This window comes from Trichosurus vulpecula, chromosome 8, assembly GCF_011100635.1.
Source record: "Trichosurus vulpecula isolate mTriVul1 chromosome 8, mTriVul1.pri, whole genome shotgun sequence".
NCBI lineage: Eukaryota > Metazoa > Chordata > Mammalia > Diprotodontia > Phalangeridae > Trichosurus > Trichosurus vulpecula.
The window spans coordinates 152,967,018-152,987,517 of NC_050580.1; the positions used below are offsets into that span (position 1 = coordinate 152,967,018).

The 20,500-nt window shown below is 38.6% G+C and overlaps 1 protein-coding gene across 3 annotated transcripts in view; it reads left to right on the forward strand.

Moving 5' to 3' along the window:
• MAP2K5 (mitogen-activated protein kinase kinase 5) overlaps positions 1-20,500 on the forward strand; it is a 283,285-nt gene that overhangs the window by 129,477 nt on the left and 133,308 nt on the right. For all 3 annotated transcript variants that reach the window (XM_036736975.1, XM_036736976.1, XM_036736977.1), the window contains 2 exons: positions 2,516-2,577; positions 8,765-8,813. In XM_036736975.1, the coding sequence (XP_036592870.1) occupies positions 2,516-2,577; positions 8,765-8,813 (111 nt within the window). The remainder of the gene's footprint in view (positions 1-2,515; positions 2,578-8,764; positions 8,814-20,500) is intronic.

Genomic DNA, 20,500 nt, shown 5'->3' on the forward strand with positions numbered 1-20,500 from the left:
TAGCTGTGATAGATTATAATGGCTTAGATTTCTCCTCTGGTTCCTCTTTTAGGAAGGATTTTTGATAGGAATAGGAAGGTCCTTTGGTGAAGGGTCTTGAAATCATGCTATATGTGTTGGCTGAAAGAGTTGGTGGTGGGGAGAGGGGGTTTAGCCTGTAGAAGAAAAGCCCTGAGAACATGGGGGATTTGGGAGAGAGGAGACATATGGGAGAAAACATGAGAGCCATTTCCATTTATTGGAAGGGCTGAAGAGACAGAACTAGGTACTTAAAGCGGAAGCTGCAAAGAGGTGACTTGTAATGAAAGATTTACCAAAAATTAGAACTGTCTGAAAGCGAAGTGGGCAGGCTAGGAGGTAATGGGCCTTCAAACAGGTTGGATGGCCCCTCGTCTTGTATATCACAGAGAGGATTCTTGTTCAGGTATAGGTTGTACTAGATAGTTTCTGGTATTGCATCCAAATCAAAGATTCAGTGCTTCTTTAAGGCAGCAATACCAATTAGAAGGTTACTGCAAGCCTCTGGGAGAAAAGATGAGAGCAGGAGCTGTGGTGGTTGCAATGGGATTAGAGAAGAAGAGCCAGATGTGAAAGAGATTTTAGAGGTAGAAATAATAGGATTTGCCAACTTCCCTTTCCCTCAAATCATACATCCAAAGATGATTCTAAGGTTAAGAGCCAGGTGACTGAGAGGATGGTTGCATGATTCATAGAAATAGAGAACTTAGGAGAAGATATGCTTAAGGAGAAAAATGAACTCCCATTTTAGACATATTTAGTTTGAGGTTTCCAGGTGTAGAGAGAGCCAGAAAGAAACCGGATATAATCTCTTTCTTACATAGACAAGGAGCCAACTCTCTTACACTGCCGTATCTGGCTGCTAACAAATGTACTTGGTTGTTTATTTTTTCTGTATGTTAAAATATACTTCATAGATTATTAATAAGAGGGTACTTGCTATTCCTCTCAAGATTCTTACATCATAAGTTATTCCTAATAACAATAAAGTCCTGAGATTTTGGGAAAAAAACCCACAAATATACCAGAATGTATATCTCCAAATGAGTATTGTCTTTTTTAAAGTAGTCACCTGAGAAGACTCTACATATCTTCCAGTGATGTCAATATTATTCCAAACATTTTTAGGCTCTAACTTTGAAATTGTCTTTAGAGATTGTCACATGTTCTTTTTTTTTTTTGAAAAGTTGTATTAATGCATTTTGTTTTTATATCATAGTCACTTCGTGATACGTCACCATTTTCAATGACCTTTTATTGCAAAAATCAAAACAAAAAAAATAGGTGAATAAAATCAATCTGCACAGCACCCTTAACTCACAGTGTATGGAGTATTCCTCACCCAGAGTCACCCAGAGAATGTCATACATTTTTTTGAATATGATCAGTAGTGTCAAATCTTTGGCCTTTGAAGAGTAGATTTAATCAAAACCTCATTCAGTCAAATGGAGGAGCATCATTTTGCGTCAAATAAATGGAATCTATACACCAAAATACTATAGAACAATTTGTGTGGCATGGAAACAGGTTTTCAAAGCAGTCTAAAGTATAGTTAAAAACAGACTTTGAGGGGCAGCAAGGTGGCACAGTGAGTAGAGCACCAGCCCTGGAGTCAGGAGGACCTGAGTTCAAATCCAGCCTCAGACACTTGACACATGTACTAGCTGTGTGACCTAGGGCAAGTCACTTAACCCCAATTGCCCTGCCAATAAGCCAAAAAAAAAACAGACTTTGAGCAGTGGCACCATCTTTGGAATTAGAGTATGGCTTCCTAAAATAATAAAGTATTTAAGCTTTTGGTTGAGGCATTCGTGGCTTTAAATAAATCTCATTGCTTTATAGTCAAACACTGTGATTATTGTTCTTAAAACGTTTTTATATTTATGGTGTTCCTGATAAACCTTTTTTGTCTTTATGGCAGACAGAGCACTTATTCTGGGTTCAAATATAGCCTCTTACACTCCCTGTGTGACCTTAGGAAAGTCACTTAACTTCCTCAGGCCTCAGTTTCTTCATCTCTAAAACAAGAGTGTTGGACTAAATGGCATTTGAGGGCCCTTTCACTTCTAGATCTGTGATCCTATAGGAACAAAAAACTCTTACCATAGTTTTGCATTTGAGGAAGCGATATACAGTACTATATAGTCCTTGTTCTGTCATTTTTAAAATTTCCACAATGGCCATGTTTTGAGCCCAGCCTTGACTAGGCTTCTTTTTTTCCTGACACAGTTTTAACACATATATAATCATACTCTTGGGAATAAGGTGAAAGTGACTAATTGTGCTCTCAGGTGGCTAAGTGCAAATGTGGGTCACTTAATTGCAAATGTAAAATTTATGCCCATCACAAAGCAAATTGGGCTAGAAACCGATTTGACCCTGAATATTTAGTGTGTGACATGGGGGGAGGAGGAAGTACAAAAAAGAAAACTGTCCCAGTGCAGTCTTTGCCATACTGTTGTTTGTATTTAATAACCACATTTGTATCTCTCTACAGGGGGATCTTTGGATGTGTATAGGAAAATTCCAGAGCACGTCCTGGGAAGAATTGCAGTAGCAGTGAGTATTTGGCTTTCACACCTTGTGATATTTGGACGATAAACTCTTTGTAGTGAGCCTCCGGCATTCTCTGCACTCTGGTCCTTAGCCTTCTTCCTCTATAACCCTTGATAGGAGATGAGGCCAGTGTGCTGCTTGGGATTTTCTTTACCCCTCTTCTGCTCTCGTCCTTCCTCCCTTCTATGGCCAGTCCATTAAGTCACGTAATAGACTTCCAGCCCCTAGGTAGCCCTGAGGAACTTCAATTGATCTACATGCTGGGACCTTACTATACTTAGCAAGATCGCTTTTTCCTATGTACTAAAATTCATCGGATTTTCCAAATTTGCTAAAAAGGGAAATGTTTCCTGTTTTTTAGTTTGATTTATTTTAGAGATGGAAAGTGTTTTTACAACTAAACAATTTGTAGCTACCAATTACAAAATGAGCCAGTTCATAAGTAACTACTTTATCCTGAAGGAATGAGGAAACTCTCATTTGGAGTTTCCAGTTTAGTGATATTGATATAATAACAGACAAGCCCCTAAACTTCCTTGAGCTTCAGGCAAATCTGTAAGATTATAAATTATAGGTGGGGTTTGGTCCATTGACGGTAAGGGAATTCTTGCATTGATGAAATCACATGCCCTTGATATATTGATATATAGATGTATTATTATCATTATTATGTACTTACCTTCTCTGAACCTCAGTTTCCTCAACAGAGACATTGGGTTTTTTGGCTTTCTTTAGCACAGGGCCTGGCATATAATAAGCACTTAATAAATGTTGTTGACTTGACTTGATTAGATGACCTCTAAAGCTCCTTTCATCTCTAAATCTATAGTCCTGTGATGTGTGTGTGTGTGTATGTGTGCGTGTGTGTATGTTTTAATTTGTTAGTAATTCTTCAAACCATATCTAGAAATTTGGCCTTTGGGATCATAAACAATTTTCCTGTTCTGTTTTCATAAAGCTGTTTTAATTTCTACGTATTCACTAATGAAATTTAGATGGATAAGCAAATATCGTATGAATTCTGGATTTCAGATTTGGAATAAATTTAGATCAGAGTGTCTTACATGGGGTGGGGTAATGTTAAACAATTGCTAGATTGAAGGTGCTGTGATAACTTAAGCAGTTTAAAGCATAACAAAGTGATTATACCGTGTACCATTTAATTAAATGGCTGATTTTCACATTCATTATACATCAAACTGACAACTTAAATCCTTTAATCCAACATGGACAGTTATTTCCTCTTAGTTCATTGTAATTCACAGCTTTACTTTTTTCTCTCTAATTATTGGTGTGAACTGCCCAGGGTGAGGGGAACTTTCTTGCCTTAACAGCTAAAACTGTTAAGGAGCTCATAATCAACATATTTTGGTGGAGTGTTTTTGCCATGAATTTGGAATTCTTTAAATCAAGATTTTAGGTGAAAATAAAAATGTTTCACTTCCTCTTCTAAGTGTGAGTGATATGATGTTGCTTTTAGCAGTCTAAAATTTAATAGATCATTTAATAAAAGACAGAAAAGGGGAAGCAAAGATCCACATTGAAAAAAAAAAGGTACACATTCTCCTCTTGAACTTCACACAGATAGGAATCTCACTATTCTCCTCTTACTCCACAAGTCTCATTTTGTTTAGTGGGACCACACAAGGCCCCTTTCATGTTTACTTTGCTGTCCAGACAAGGGATGGAGGCAGCAGAAAAAATGGGCAACACCCTGAAGCATACGTCAACTAATTAAAAACTTGTCAATTTTTTAAAAAATCACACCACTCTTTCACTTTTGCCCCAGTCTTTTTATAGCTTTACCTTCTTTTAAAATGTGTGCTTTTCCCCTTGCCTTTGTGACTAACCTAGTTATAGAGAATAATTATAATAGCTCACACTTTACATAGTACCTTTCAGGTTTGCAAATTATCTCATTTGATCCTCACACCAGCACTGTGAGGGAAGTTCTGTTATTTTCTCCAGTTTGTGGATAAGGCAACTGAGGAATAGAGAGGTTATGTGACTTAGGGTCCCAGAGTTGGTGAATGTCCAAAGTGGAATTTGAGCCCAAATCTTCCCAACTTCAGGTCTAGCAGTCTGCATTTAGAATCAGAAGACCTGAATTCAGGGGCAGCTAGGTGGCTCAGTGAGTGGACCACTGGCCCTGGAGTCAGGGGGACCTGAGTTCAAATCTGGCCTGAGATACTTGACACACTTACTAGCTGTGTGACCTTGGGCAAGTCACTTAACCCCAATTGCTTTGCCTTCCCCCCTCAAAAAAAAAGACCTGAGTTCAGTGCCCAGCCCTGACACTTATTTTTATGTAACTTTTGGCAAGTCTTTTTATCTGATGGGGGAAGGTAAGAGTCTCAGTTTCCTCATCTGTAAAATGAGAGTGTTGTAGTTACATGCCCCCAGGTCCTGTCCAGCTCTGCACTCTCCTGTTGTGATTCCTAATTTACCACTGTTTTAAATGTCCTCTGGATCCTAATCTTATCAAATTATTCCTCCTTGTCCCCTGTTCCCCACCCCAAAGATCTTTCTTTTTAGGAAACTTAAGTGGGCTAACAAAGCCTTGGCTGTCTCCCCTAGTTACAGCTGATGAATACCAAGCTGACAAAGAGCTGTGGTCAGCAAAAGGAGGAAAGAAAGAGGAAAAGACTTGTAAAACACCAGATACAGGGTGACAGCATTCAAAAGGAAAATAGCAAAAGATAATGCCACATTTGTTAAGCACATACTTTTATAAGCAAATAGCTAGGCCCTGGAGATACAAAAGCAAAAATCCTTTTCCTCTAGAATTCTTCTGCTTATTGATCACTTTTCAGTCTAATTATAAGTTGTAGCCTATAGTTGAATAGCATCTCACAATTCAAAAAAATCTCTAATGACCTTGGCCTGGGTATTTCCTCCAGTAATGCAAATCACAGCTCCTCTGGAGATGGACTTAAGGAATTACTGTGACTGAATAGGTAGGTAGATAGATGGATAGAGAAATAGATGGATGGATGGATGGATGGATGGATGGATGGATGGATGGATGGATGGATGGATGGATGGATAGATAGATGGATGGATGGATGGATAGGTAGATAGATAGATGGATGGATAGATAGATAAAGTTTGGGTTGACTTTTGGGTAATGAACATAGATTAGTTTGCAGGACCAACCTGAACTTCTATTCCACTAACATAGCCTTTAAGAGCCCACAGTTATCCCTGGGCCACAAGGAGGCATTAGAGTAGGACTTTATTCGAAGTAGTTTGATAAAGAGGCAATCCAATAAATGTCCTTTCAACCTGATACCAGTTTCTAGTATCCATGATTACCTCCTTAGAGAGGCAGTTGTCTAGGACAACATGAGTATTGTCAGCAACTGTTCAGACCTCGGGGCCAAGCAGTACCCAGGGTGCCATTGCCTGGGAAAAAGACATGGAAAAGCAGAAGCAGCATCAGGAGAAAAGGAGGGAGGAAGCAGAAAATGAGAGAGGAAACTTTTAAAAGAAGAGAGGAAAAAATGAGGAGATGAAAATGGACGGTAATAGATCAAGACAAATAATTCCCTCCAACATCTGCCCCTTTTTACATTTAGAACTCTAGTGTAGCCAAAGAATTATTCTTGGTTCCAGGCACTAAAATGAAAGGCAGGGATCCAAAGAGGAGGAATAGTGGTTTTCCTCATTGTTTCAGCAATATTTTACTCAGATCTTTGAGATACAGGATGAATGATGGGAGATTGTATAATTGAAAAAAAGGAATCTCTAAATTAATACACGATCTGGTTAGCTTTAGCCCTCCCTCTGGTCCAGTGTTTGCTTTCCTCCTCCCTTCTGGAGTCTCTAAGGAATGATGCTGATCCTGCTTTGCCTGAACAGTTTTTTCACTTCTGTTTCTGAAGTGGTGACATTGTGCTCTGTATTTTGAGTGCTAATGTTGATTGAAGTTGTCCCTGAAAAGATGTGCACTTGAACTGTCAGAGAGTGAGTGATTGACAATAGGCACAAGTACTTTGAGTGTCAAGGCTTTGTGAAGGCATTGTTGTAAAACTTAGTCTACTGAATACCAGTAATGCCCTCTAGGTTTTCTGTAAGCAGATTTCTGGTTTCTTTGTAGAATGATACTTCTGTGCTTTTAGGAGGAAAATTTAGTATATTTTAACAAAACTTAAAAATAACACGGGCATAGTTTAAAATTTTAGGAAACACTTGCTAAAACTTTTCCTTTCCTTTGTCTTTTTTCCTTTCTCACAATTGTGGTAAGTTGTATTTCACATAAGGAGTTTTCTTCCTATTCATTGGCTCTCAAAGATTTTCACTAGAGTATTGCCTTAAATGAACAAATTTTGTGTAATCATATGAATATCCAAGCCTAGAAATTAAACCTAATATCATTACCAGTGCCCACCAGACACTGACTTCTTATTCCAAAAAGACGGCCCTTTCTGTGACTTAGGGAGAAAATTGTTAATTATTAGCTAATATCATGCTTATGGACTTAAAAAAAATAACTAGTCTCTGATCTTCTGAACAGCTAGGTGGTGTGGTAGATAAGAGTGCTGGGCCAGCAATCAGGAAGACCTGAGCTCAAATTTGGTCTCAGATATTAACTAGCCATGTGACCCTGGACTAGTCACTTCACCTCTCTTTGCTTCAGTTTCCTCAACTGTAAAATGGGAATAATAAGAATACCTGCCTCCCTGGGTTGTTGTGAGGATCAAATGAGGTGCCTGACATAATAGGAGCTTAATGAATGCTTGTTCCGTTCTCCCTTTCCCTTCCCTTCGGTGACTAATAAATACATTCTTCTTTATACAGTGTGCCTCCTTATTTCACTTTCTGGGAAGTAGGCTCCACACCACAGAAGAATCTCCCTTCCTAAAGCAGGAATTCATTTTATGTGAAATTGTCACGGGTAGATTCTCTTTTGAAGCGATTATCTCTTCTTAGACCACGATGCAAACACAGAGTGAAATTGATTGCACCGTGTTAGCAAACCTTCAGGAGTGCAGAACTGTATGTGTACAATTCAAATATGTTAACCTCTGTCCAGCGCTAATTGGTATAGATTTTGTCTTGCCCTGCATCTTTAGTGACATCTTTTGAAATTAGTTTTACTGACTTTACCTTCCATGTTTTCTTTCTCTTCTCTTGTTCTTAGGCTTTCTGTGGAGATGCTTACCCAATGAGTTCCCAAATCTAATTTCATTGTTTTCAAAATAAATCAGTTCCATGACTGCCTCTCCTTCTGGAGGATTGTTTTTTGTATATCCTACTTGAAGTTCTTATTTTTATATGGTGTTTATTTTTTATGTCTTACAAAATCCATGTGCTATGTTTTAAGCAGATTTTGATAATCTGAGTAATTAGCTTGTGAATAGAGAACCTTGAAATGTGTAAGTCCTGCTCTTGAGCAGTTCACATGAGGAACTCTTTGAAATGCTGGGATAATCACCAAAGTGTGCCCTTGTGCACACACACTGATGATTTGTGTAGAAAGCAGTCACTTGCACTTTGATAACTTATTAATAAAGATTCGAAAGACTGGCTAATACTAATTCTTGATTGTCTCATTAGAACGCATTATGCATTGGCAAAAGAGCATAAGTGAACAGTCTTCTAGTTGACTCATTGTTGTTGATGTAGGTTGCTGAGAATGGAAATCAAATCTCTCTGATTTTCAGTGTTTATATTGTCTTATTACACAGTCTCAACCTTTTTGGTCTTTACTGCTCCCTGCCAGACTGAATGACAGCATTTCTTCAAAAGCAACTTTGCTCTTTTCTTTCCTACTTCTGAACTGGTTGTTGCTCTCCTTTCTCCCTGTTGAAAATCTACCCGTCCTTCAAGGCTTGAATAATCTTATCTCATTTTTGAAGTTTTTTCTGACCAGCCTAACTATTCTTCTCTGAACTTCTATAGTCTTATTGTTTGTACTACACATTTTACATTTAAATTTTTGAAGTCTTATGTACATATATCTTATCTCCACAATTAGATTGAAGGGGGCGTCAGGGAGATCAAACTGTATCTTATATTTCATTGTATATCCCATAGCACCTAGCATTGTATCTTACACATATCTAGTAGATGTTAAATAAATATTGTATTGATTGCCTTGAAATCTGATTTAATTGTGGGTTTTTTTATTTTAAAATTTATAGTTTAAAATATTTTTGCCTTCTGTCTTTTTCTTTTCTAAATCTAGGTTGTTAAAGGCCTAACCTACCTGTGGAGTTTAAAGATATTACATAGAGGTATGTGTCAGACTTAAGTTTTCCCTTATTTGTAAAATTAACATTTGGCCTGGTATTTAGGAGAAAGTGAAACAACTTTATGACTTTGAAAATAGGATTTTTGAAAGGTTTGGGACATAAAAAGTTGTCATCGCATATGATGTTTTCAAAAAATTTTATTTCTTCCATTCCTGTCATTGGAAATACATGGTTTCTTGTTGTGCCATATATGCTTAAGCAAAGCTGCATAAAGACTTTCTTGGAGTTTATATATGGCCTTGCCTCACTCTAGTTAAAGGTTAAAGACTTTCACTTTCAACAAATTTGCCTTCTTTTTATTCACTTAGTGGTTTCAGATGTTGTGATAGTATGCCTTAAGAGTACAGTTATCCCTTCCACATCATGATTTTCCCCATTGCAGTTTTAATATAATGCAGGTCAGCATGAGTTATTAAATGGGAATTTGGGGGGAGTTTTGCTGAAGCTGCAGAAGACATGCAGAGGCCAGCAGATGACATAGAAAAAGTTTAGAAACTCAGAAATGCATAAATATATGTATAGTATTGTATAGTATCCATGTATTTTATCTTTTAATACCCTAATAATTCAGATTTCTCTGATACAAAGGGAGGGCCAAAAAATCTTATGTGGATTTTCTAGATTACACCATGCCCCTACTCTCCACAATGTGGAAGGGATAATTGCAGTATCTTATACTTTTCACTTAAAAGTTTAAATAAGAAATCAATGAAATAGTCAGAAGTCTGCCTGGTGTGTTTACAAAACAGATGAGAAGATAATCTGAAAATTGTTGAATGTTACATAAGGAACCTCCCCTTGTTTGTTTTAATGTTCCCAAAATGTCTGGATTCATTTGGAGCAAATTATTAAATAAGAAACAGACTATTACAAAGCAACTTCAGGGCCTAATGTTAGTAACAGTACTGTTTAATTTTACACATCTGCTCACTCTAGACTTACACAGTTGGGAAATGCAATAGCACACACATTAGATGTGATTAAAGGAAACATTTTTTTAAAAAAGGTATAAACTATGAGAGAAAAAAACAACTCATGTTTTCAATTGTTGTATCACATCTGTTACTAAGGCTTTTATTTGTTTTTTTTTTCTTTTTTAGTCCTAGTGATTCCAGATTTCTTCCTAAACCTATACTTTGCAGACTGAAATGTCCACTCATTCTTTGTTCTGTAAGAATTGTACTGGTTAAATGAAACTTCAAACTAAATTTCACCTTAAAACCATTACTATCATCATGGGGGCAGCTAAATGAATGGTGTGGTGGATAGAGTAGGGAGTCAGGAAGATCTAAGTTCAAATCCGGCCTCAGATATTTACTAGCTGTGACTCTGGACAGGTTAGTTAGCCTCTCTCTGCCTCAGCTTCCTCATCTGTAAAATGAGAATAATGATAGCACCGAATTCCCAGAGTTGTCGTGAGGATCTAATAAGATAGTCATTGTAAAGCGCTTTGCACAGGGCCTGGAAATGTGACAAGTGCTGTGTAAATGTGAGCTGTTATCATTATCATTAGCTATCTTCATTATCATTTTTTAGTGTGCAGCTGATATAAAAATAAAAGATAGGAAACTTTGGCTGAAGTGACTCAAAAATAATATGTGGTGTGTGTGTGTGTGTGTGTGTGTATGTGCGTGCGCGCATGTATACAAACACTGGCAATACATGGAGAGAAAGATGAAAAGTTTGTATTATCTTTATAGATGATATTATTTACCTCCTATGAATTTCTTCAGGGTTATCCAATACTCAGCCTCCTTCACTCCCCAAATAGATATTGTAGCCTTATTCTAATTAACTAGTGGTCAATTCCTATTTTCTTATTGACTTTGGAGGGAAAAAATGGAATAAGGCAAAATAGCAGTTGTCTATAGAAAAGTCCTCACCTGGAGTTCATGAAAATGCCATTTTCTTTAAAATCATCTTTAAGCTTAGTTTATATTTTATGCCAACATCATAATCCTGTGGTGGTAGAAGCTGCTTATCAAGTGGATCTTTTTCTGCTATGAAACCAGATAATCGTCTGAGAATCCTTCTGGGAAATTCAGTAGCTATGAAGAAGTTTAGTTAACCTGTGATCATCCTTAGTTTGTCTTTTTAAAATTAGAAGCCACATAGATAATTCCAGTCTTTTCAAGGTTTCTGGATGAGATCTTATCAGCAACAACACTAGACATGCCATTCTTATTTCTTTTAGGTAGGTCATACAGATTATCTGGGTTGTTAATCCCAGTGGGTCATTTAGTACATTTTTTGTACTCTTGATGTTGGGGAAATATCTATTTATTTTTCCCTTCAGTTGAAACAGGGTGCTGAAGAGGTAGCTGTTTCAAGTGGATTTATATGTTGCTATGTCGTTTTCTAAGTTAATTGCTATATGGTTTTCTAAGTCAGTCACAGAGGGTCCCCTTGCTATTTGGATTTGACACCCTTAGGCTAGACTAACACATATCAGCCGAGAAGTCCTCCTTCTCCCTGCCTGTATTTGCTGCCTGGAAGCCGCCCTACCATGAAAGGGAAACTGATGTAGTCTCCAGGGCTGTTGACAGCTACTATCTGGGTGAAGCCCAGACTCGGCTACCCAGCTTCATTTAGTGTGCCAGCAGTAGCATTTCAGTGCAATTGCTATGTGTTCATCCGAATACACATACAAGTCATAGACCTTATAGCCAAGACTATTTGAGAGACATTGTACCAGCGTCTCTGAGAGGCATCTTGGCATAGTGAATGGTATGTTGGACTTAGGGTCAGGGAGTCCTGGGTCCGAATGTTGCCTTTGACATATGCTGACCATAGCATCACAGATGCGTCATTTAACCTCCTGACCTTCAGCCAACTTGGAGGACCTGCTGAGTAATGGGAGAATTGCATTTTGCATCGGTGGAGGAAGTTCTTTCCTTGATATACTGACATTTTGTATCTTTGGCATAGTAGTTGCCACTTCAAGGGTAGATTCAACTATTTTTATCCCATTTGCTAGTATAGATGCATATAGGACTCCTCATAGTTAAGAGATTTACTAAGCCTCCTTCCCCAGCCTTAGATGAGCTTCTACTGAGGAAAGTCTTGGCCAATTCACAGTCAGAAAGAGGGAGTGCCTTAGTGGTTTCAATGTTATCCTTTCAAAAGAGAAATCCTCAGTTGACCTTTTTCTTCTCATTCTGCCTTCCCTTCCCTCCCCCCCCCCCACTTAGATCAATTTCCTAGTTTACAAAAAGTGAAAACTAGGCTATAAAGAATTATGTGACAGGGGTGGGGGGGGTGGAATAATTAGTATCTCATGGTCCAGCAATGTTCCCTCAAGGGATTTCAGTTTTAAGTAATCACCAGTGTACATATACATATCTGTATCTGTCTAGATAGATAGAATAATGAATTAGAATGCAGTTGCACAGTTATTTTCCAGTGCTAAAGAGTGATCAACTATAGAAATAAATATGCTATCGTATGTGTTTACCTTTGAGTTTCTTGGCCTTTGCGTTTAAATTTCACCTTCTAGATTTGAAAGCATATGTTTTTATTGAGAAGTAGAAGCTCCCAGACATCCCAGAAGATTTTGCTGAAAAATTTTAGTCAGAAATTTACCCTATATTGAGAAGTTACTACCATGCCTATTAATATTTGTAGTTTCTATTGTTCATATTTAATAACTTGGAGTCTACAAAAAAAGAAGATTAAAGATACCATTTCATATACCAAAAAGCCCCTATTTAATTTTCTCCTTGATATAAAAAGAAAAAAAAAAGATGTAGCTTTTAAGATCAGTTCAATCAGGCAATTAAAGATCAGAGCTTTTAAGATCAGCTCAGGCAATTAAATAGGTAATGTAGTTGTTATATACACTTTTACTGGGCAAGCTCATTGCTGCACTTTCTTGAAAATGCAGCAACTCATTTTTACTTTCTTTAAATGAATCATGATCAGCATTCCAGCAGTAAATGTACGAAATACCAAATCACAAAGGATTTTTCAAGACCAGGGCACTGTGCTTGAAATGGGAAATGCTACAGGGGAGATACTGTGAGAAGACAATGGAACAGGGGCCTGTGTAGAATAAACAACAAACAAGCATCTCTGTCAGCTTTTCTCAAACTGACTTGGTCATAGAACCCTTTGGTGTTCTATAAAAGCATTTCCTTCCTAGGAAAATGAGGGAAAAGAAGTATTTTGAAGCTAACTAGGGGAAATTAAGACTACATTCATACCCCTTCCAGTTATCACATTGATGATTTATATAATTTTATATTTAATATTTTAGAGGTAAAAATATAGTTATCATTATGTTTTTTTTCTTATTTTTTTAAAGGTTCTCCTAATCATTTATACCAGAGTTTCGTGGAATGTAGGTTGGGAAATGTTCTAAGCTTTTTAATCTAGACTCTTGATTAAGTCTCCTTTAGTGTGAATTTTGCTTTTCTGTCAGATGCTTCTCCTATAATCCATGCAGAAAAGAGGAATTTATTCTGTGTTATTTGGAACACAGGGCACAAAGATTACGAAATATGGGTGTGTTTGGTTACATAATGAAGAAAACTATTTTCTATGTTTAAATGGCTTCCTTCCAAAAAGGCCCAGTATGATGCATCACTGTGACATGGAGGTAACTCTGGGTTCTCAAAGGCTATACCAAACTCTGCTAGGTCCTACCAAACTGGGAAGGCTTGGACTGCAAGTCTGGGAACAGTCTATATTTGTTGTCTAAAGACCAGCCCAGCTAAGTGAAGAGCAAATAGATGATCAGTTGTTTGACCCTCCTGACCCATCAAAAGAAAATACAAAGTGACCCTTTGTCCACTTCTGCAGTGACATGACAGAGGGCAAGTTCTCCAACGCTACAAACAGCAATATAACTGTTGATATTCTTAGTATGCAGTCTACTATGGAGAACCTGAGCCATATCTTTATTACCACTCTTGATATAACTCAAAATCCATTACATGGTAAGAGTGCTGGCTCTGGAGTCAAAGTCCTGCCTCTAATATTTATTACCTTTGTGACCTTGGGCAAATCACTTAGCCTCCTTAGGACTCAGCTTCCTCATTTGAAAAATGAGGAGATTGACTAGATGGTTCCTGAGGCTCTTTCCAGCTCTAGATCTCTGCACCAGTATTAAAAAGTTGCAGTTAAATGAAAGGACATCTCACAGGTTCTTCTTGAAAAGGTGATTAGAGCAACAGAGTAGTTGCACATATGCCAAAAGTCAACCAGTAACACATGATGAAACACTAGGTTATCTTACTTTGCCATGCTCGGAATGAGTGTAAACAAACTACACTAAAAATAATTGTAGGTTTGTATCAACATCTGTCACAGAAGATAAGGAAATGGGGAAATTCTATATAGTATTTAGTAAGATACTCAAAACTAAGTCAGCAATGTACCTTAATACTTAGTGACTTTAGTGTAGAGGTGGGCATAGGGAAGGATACTGGAACTTTGCTGAAAAATATGATACAACATTAAGAAATGCAAGAGAAACCTCTGTATTACGAATATTTTCATTAAGAAGAGAGTTGAGCACTAAATAGCCTCATTTTTAAAAAATGAAATTCACTTTGTGTTAGCAGAAAAAGAAATGAATGATTACCGCAGCAGGAGCTATTTCACAGTCAGCCTTGTAGTCATATTAGTGACTGATTAGAGCATAGGTCATAGCTGACACCAAACAAGAAAGAAGGATAAAAATGTCAAGAAGACACTGCAATTACAATAGCTTCAAACTAACTTATTTAAGCAAGTCGTCTCCTGAAATGGAGAGAGACAGAAACAGACAAGTTGTCACCATAGAGGAGTTTAATAAATACAAAGAATCATTTTAACAGAGTGACCAGAAAAACCAAGAAATTATTTTAGCGAAGCAAAGACATGGCAACCAAGGACAACATGGTATTAGAGTACAAGTTCATTTGCAAAATATTATTGAGGAGAATGACATTATAATCAATATCTCTTCAAAAAATAGTAATAAGCATTTCAGGCAAAAATTAGTCTACAACTTGGTATGAGACCCAACTAAGCTAGATTATTCTAAGAGCATTTGTAGATAAAACTGGGAGAATAGCGGAGAACTATGAAATAGAACAAATGTGCCAACATTTCACTGGTGACCTATTTTCACTGGCAACAATAGTGGAACTACCATATTTGGATTCTTGTCACCTTGGCATGTGATAAACTGTTTGTGAAGGTAGCAATGCCACTTAAGATGTTAGGAAGAAATGGGTGCCCCAGGCAATTTTATAGTCTCAGGGATCAGTTTTCAAGTTGTGTGAGAGAAGTGAAGATGCCAAAGAATGAAAAAGGTCATAGATGGTATTTTCTTTTTTGCCATTTCTCTGTAGCGCCCCAAAAGATCAAGAAGTCGTCAACGAATACTGACCCATATATTGACTTTCTCATCTCTAGATCATCTTTTTGAGAACAGTCTATGCATGCTTCAGGGGAATCTTTTACCAAAACAGGAAAAGGGAGCAAACAGGCTTTCACAGCTTGTTTTTTTATAGCAGACCACAATTTTAATCACATGATTTACTGGCAAGAATAGAGACTTTTTAATAAGATTCCACCATCTATCCTCTGTTCATTTTTTAAAATGTATGTTTGACTTAGTTAAACAAAATGCAGCCTTAAAGATTCTTTACAAATAAACTGTTACAACCCCCAGCGGAAACTGGAATACTGGTACTGGTGGACCCAATTTGTTGTTCAGTCCTGTCTGACTCTTCATAACCCCATGGACCATAGCACACCAGGTCCTTCTATTCACTGTCTCTCCAAGTCTGTCCAGATTCATGTTCATTGTTTCCATGACACATTCCTTCTGAAACAGAAGCTAGGAGGAAGGCAGCAACCCATAATTCAGATATGCCATATTAGACAGAATCTGATTTTAAGAACTTTCATCATAACCTCACATCGTATACATTTCATTGGGGAGGATACTAGCAGCTAGGTCACCCCTCCTCCTTTGTATACCTTCTATACTTATTCTCATTTTCAGGCTACTTTCTCTGTTCTCATGCCAGCTTCCAAACCCCATACTAATTCCTTTCATGTTGTAATTTCATCTCTAGAACATGCCACTATTGGACTCTCTAATCATAAAGAACACACATGCATTAAATAACTCCCTACATGCTGTAGGACTCACAACTCAGACCAGTCTCCCAGACTATCTATCAACATATACTATTACTATCACTGAGACTCCTTTCTGATGTTCCTAAATACCCCCGTGAAGAACTGTAGACACTTGCTTCCCCCTTGCAGCCACCCTCTCATGACAGGATACAAAGAAGGAATCTTCCATAACAGGGGCGCCCATCTCTTCCTCTTCCCCCTCTCAGCCTGACAGCATCCCAAATATCTGGTGGTAACTTCCCTCTAAGTCCTGTTTTTCCCTCCTCTCCTGAGGCTGAGAGTTACCCTGCCTTGTATGCTCCAGAGAGAAAGCTGCCTAACTCCTGCTGGGCTGGTGAGTCTGTCCTGCCAAGAAGCACCACTACCTTGTCTCCCTAGAGCTTCCTCATCCAGAGGCTTTGTAACATTCTTTCTCTTGGTTCTTCCAAAGAGCTGAGAAGTGCTGAGGGCCACCTTGTTCCATCTGTCAGCTCTTCTTTTCAGTATCCGACTACCAAGAGAAGAGGTCTGAATTTAAAGGTGTAGTCCACCACACTTTCACCCTCATGTGTCCTCCTCAGAGCTGGAAGGGTATTGATGTGCCCTTTCCACCCTGTGTTTCTCATCGTAGGAATCACAAGAAATATACCTTGGCGGTCTTCTGAGCACTTTCTGTCAAAGGGACATTAATCAGATATCATGGTGTCTGTACCTAGGGGATAGAACCACCTAGGCAAGAAAAAAAAACAAAAACAAAAAAAACTAAGCCCAGACCAGAAGACTCGGTGTGGCTCTGTACTTGGGAAAGAAGATTTCAGATGTGGCTCTTTTCCTCAAATTCTCTTGCATTCTCACAGGCTCCCCATCTCCATCCTTCAGCTAAGAACAATGGCAATCAAATAATCTGGGATTGTACTGAAAACACAGGCCATGATTTCCCCTGTACTGGCAATTATAGGAAGCCTGCCTGTGCCAAGTGGCTCTTAGCTACATGACTTTGGTCTTCCTGTTGACCTCCCTATCCTGGCCAGCTTGAGATCCCATGCTCACACCCTCTTCTGATGTTTGCCCTTTGTCCAGTTGGATAAGCAGGTCCATCAGACCTAGCAAGTTATCTCTGGCAAGGTATTTTCTAGGCTACCTTAGAATGCACCCCCCAAACGCATCTTTAAAACCACTTCTTGGGGCCACTAGGTGGTGCGGTGGATAGAGGACCGGTACTAGAGTGAGGGGGACCTGTGTTCGAATCCAGCCTCACCCACTAGTTATGTGACCCTGGGCAAGTCACTTAATCCTGATTGCCTCGTCAAAAAAAAAAAAAACCCACTTCTTCCCAGATTCATATGGTGAAACTTCATGTAAGCTTCTTGTCCTCTGACTGATGTTTAACATTGAATCTAAAGCATAATGTTTTCTGAGGATAACTAAAGCTTATCTGAAACCCAAAGTTAAAACTGGTAGTTCCCCAGTAGTGAGCTATCTTCCATCAAGTCAAGTGCATTTCTGTCGAAATTCCCAATTACAAAAGCCCCTTTGGTTGCAAGTGTGTGAAGCTGGCACTGTCCCCCAAAAAAGCTAGGACCTTTTCCAACTTCCTCTGAGAAATAGGCAGGGGGTTATAGTTATTATCTCCTGTGGATTGGTAAAACAGTAAGGCATCATCTGTCTGGGGCAATATTCTTGTTCCAGGAGCTTAGCTATAAAAGTCTGGAACTCAAGGGTTTGTACCTCCTCACTAACACATCCAAAGTAACAAGATGAGAGGGTCCTGCTTTTGCCATGTTGCTGATGAATCGATCACATGCTCAATATCTCTTTTCCCCTCAACCATGACTTCTCCCCTATCCCCTCAGGCATGCAGCTTCAGAAACAAACCAGAAGGAGCTCAAAAGCCACACTGGACAGAATCTGTTCTCACAGGGTCTCCCAAGCATATGTTAAAAATCATATAAGATACCATGACAGATGCAACCACAGGAATAATCATGTTCAATACCAAGTGAGGCATAAAACAGGAAAATATTTACCTAAGATATTCACCAGTGTTGGGGAGGAGTAGAACCCAAATAGAAGAGGGATTCCCTATTGATGGTGAGATTCACCAGATGTTCCTATTTGTGGATGACATTGTGCAAGTTGCCTAGAACACTATAGGGCCTTCTTTATGAAATCCATGATCATTCAAAAGAGATTAGCCATCTACTTTGGAAAAACAAAGTGATGAAAAATGCATATTGCCAATCATGACATGCAAGTTGAACAGGCAGCCCACTGAGTTCAGCCATCAGTATATAGGTCTTGAACAAACACTGCAGATGGCCAGCAAAATGGGCCCAGAATTGAATAGGAGATGGAAATTGGACTGGATTACATTTGAGAAATGATATAGTGCTTTCAGTGAACCCATGCTGCTTACTGCTTTAGAAGTTCATTTTTTAATGCCAGTATTCTTGCAAAGATACATCATGTCTTCAGATTGTCAAGTACCAAGGTCTTAGAAGAATTGCCAGTTACCCAAAGGATTATGGAAAGATGTACAGTGGAAGTAGTAGTAGGTTTCCCCTTCCTGGAGGTCTTCAAGCAAAGGCTGGATGACTATTTGTCTGGTGTGTTGTAGTAGGGATTGTTTCTGTTTTGGACTTGAAGGTTGTTGAGGTTCCTTCCAACTCTGAGACTATGTGATCCCAAGTAAACAGCCTGCAGTATTTTACCAGTTATCACATGCACACAAGAAAAGGCATCAAAGTTATCAAGGAAATGTATGAAGAGAAAAAGAATTAGACTGCTTGGGTATCAAGAGTGAGGTTTTATACTTACAGGGCCTTTTCCGTGGTTACTCCCTAAGTTTACACTCACTCTTGCAAGCTGGGTTTCTAAAAGGGAGACTGCCATCCTCATGTTCTAAGAATAACCCTGTAGTAATCTACCACAAAAATATTGGGTATACGACATTTCTGCTCTATTGCCACTAAACCTAGGGTATACTCTTCCACCAATTCCCATAATATCTGTGGGAGAGTAAACTAAAAATTAAGGGTACAAGATTCGTGAAGCAAATATGTGAGGAACTCTTGGTCATGGAAGACCCTCCTCCCTTTATAGTGTTCTCACACAACTTTTGGGAGTCAGTGCATCTGTCTGTCATGTCCCATCTCACTCCCACTTCCTAAATCTGCCCAGTTCCTCTGGTGACTCTTTCTCCATATTCATCTGTCGTTAGTATGATCCCAGTGTTTCCTCTACCATCAGCCAGTGCTGCTTCAGTGGATGCAATAGCCCTGTTTCATAGGCCTTATGAGACATTCAGAACTCTGAAAACTCACAAGGTGCCTAGATATTTCCACCTTGGAATATCTATTTGCCTAAGAACAGAGACAGAGGTGCCCGTGTCCTTACAGCTACATAGAGTCTGGGTGAGAGACGGGGCAGCTGCCCCTTCCTCTTACCCTCTTGAGACCAACTCAAAATAGTCAACATACTTCATAGCCAAAAAGCAATAGGACCCCCAAACTCCAGTAGCTTCTTTCTTATAAACTTTGAGTCATCAGATCTTTTGGCTCAGAGGCCTGTTGGGGGTTCTTCATCACAAGCTCTTGTGCATGGCTACAAGTAGGCTCCCTACAGGTTTTCAAGCAGGTAGGGAGTATCTGTGTATACTTCAAAGAATGATCCTTATAGGCTGTTCACCCACAAGACATACTGACATCCATAAGTTATTAAAAAAAAAAAAGCAAAGGAAGGCCTCTGGCACTTTTGGTGCCTGTGGAGTTATGGAAAGACTGACAAAATTACGCAGGATAAGTAAGCATGAAAGATTTACAATCTGCAAGGAGAGAGAAAACCCACAATGAAGAATCATGGAATTATTGATGTATCAAGTAAATGGCTTCCTTTTAGTGCGCTGTTCCTGATTTTTAGCTACATAGATAAAGAATTATTATTATTATTGAGAGGCAGGGTTGTATAGTGGGTACAATGCTAGACCTGGAATCAAGAAGACCCAGATTCAAATCCTGTTTCTGATACTTTCTTGCTGCGTGACTATGGGCAAGGATTCACTTACCTTCTCTGAGCTTCAGACAATTCTCTCAGTCATAGATGAGTTGTGATCTGTGGCTGTGGAGAGAATTTCCACACTGGGAGTTCCCTCACTATGTGAGTGCCCACACACAGAATCCTGTGTTGTTGAAATTTGCTGTTATAAGATACCATTATTGATATCCTCCACTTAAACCATATTGACATGGGGTTACCTTTAAAGCTATGCCAATAGTTCTTAAGTTCTGGACACCATGGTATAGTAATGGAATGAATATTGAATTTGAGATAAGAAAACCTGAGTTACTGTTTGTATGACTTTGAACAAGTTACTTCCCCTCTCTAAACCTCAATTTTTTTCATATGTAAAATAAGGTTGTTGGATTAGATGACCTCTAAGGTCTAGGGTCAGAGATAGACTGTTACCTAGGGACCAGCCTGCCTAAGAGGCACAGCCCTAAAAGGTTGGCCACTGGGTATTGAATATTTTTGGCCAGAGAAATTCAAGAAGAGTC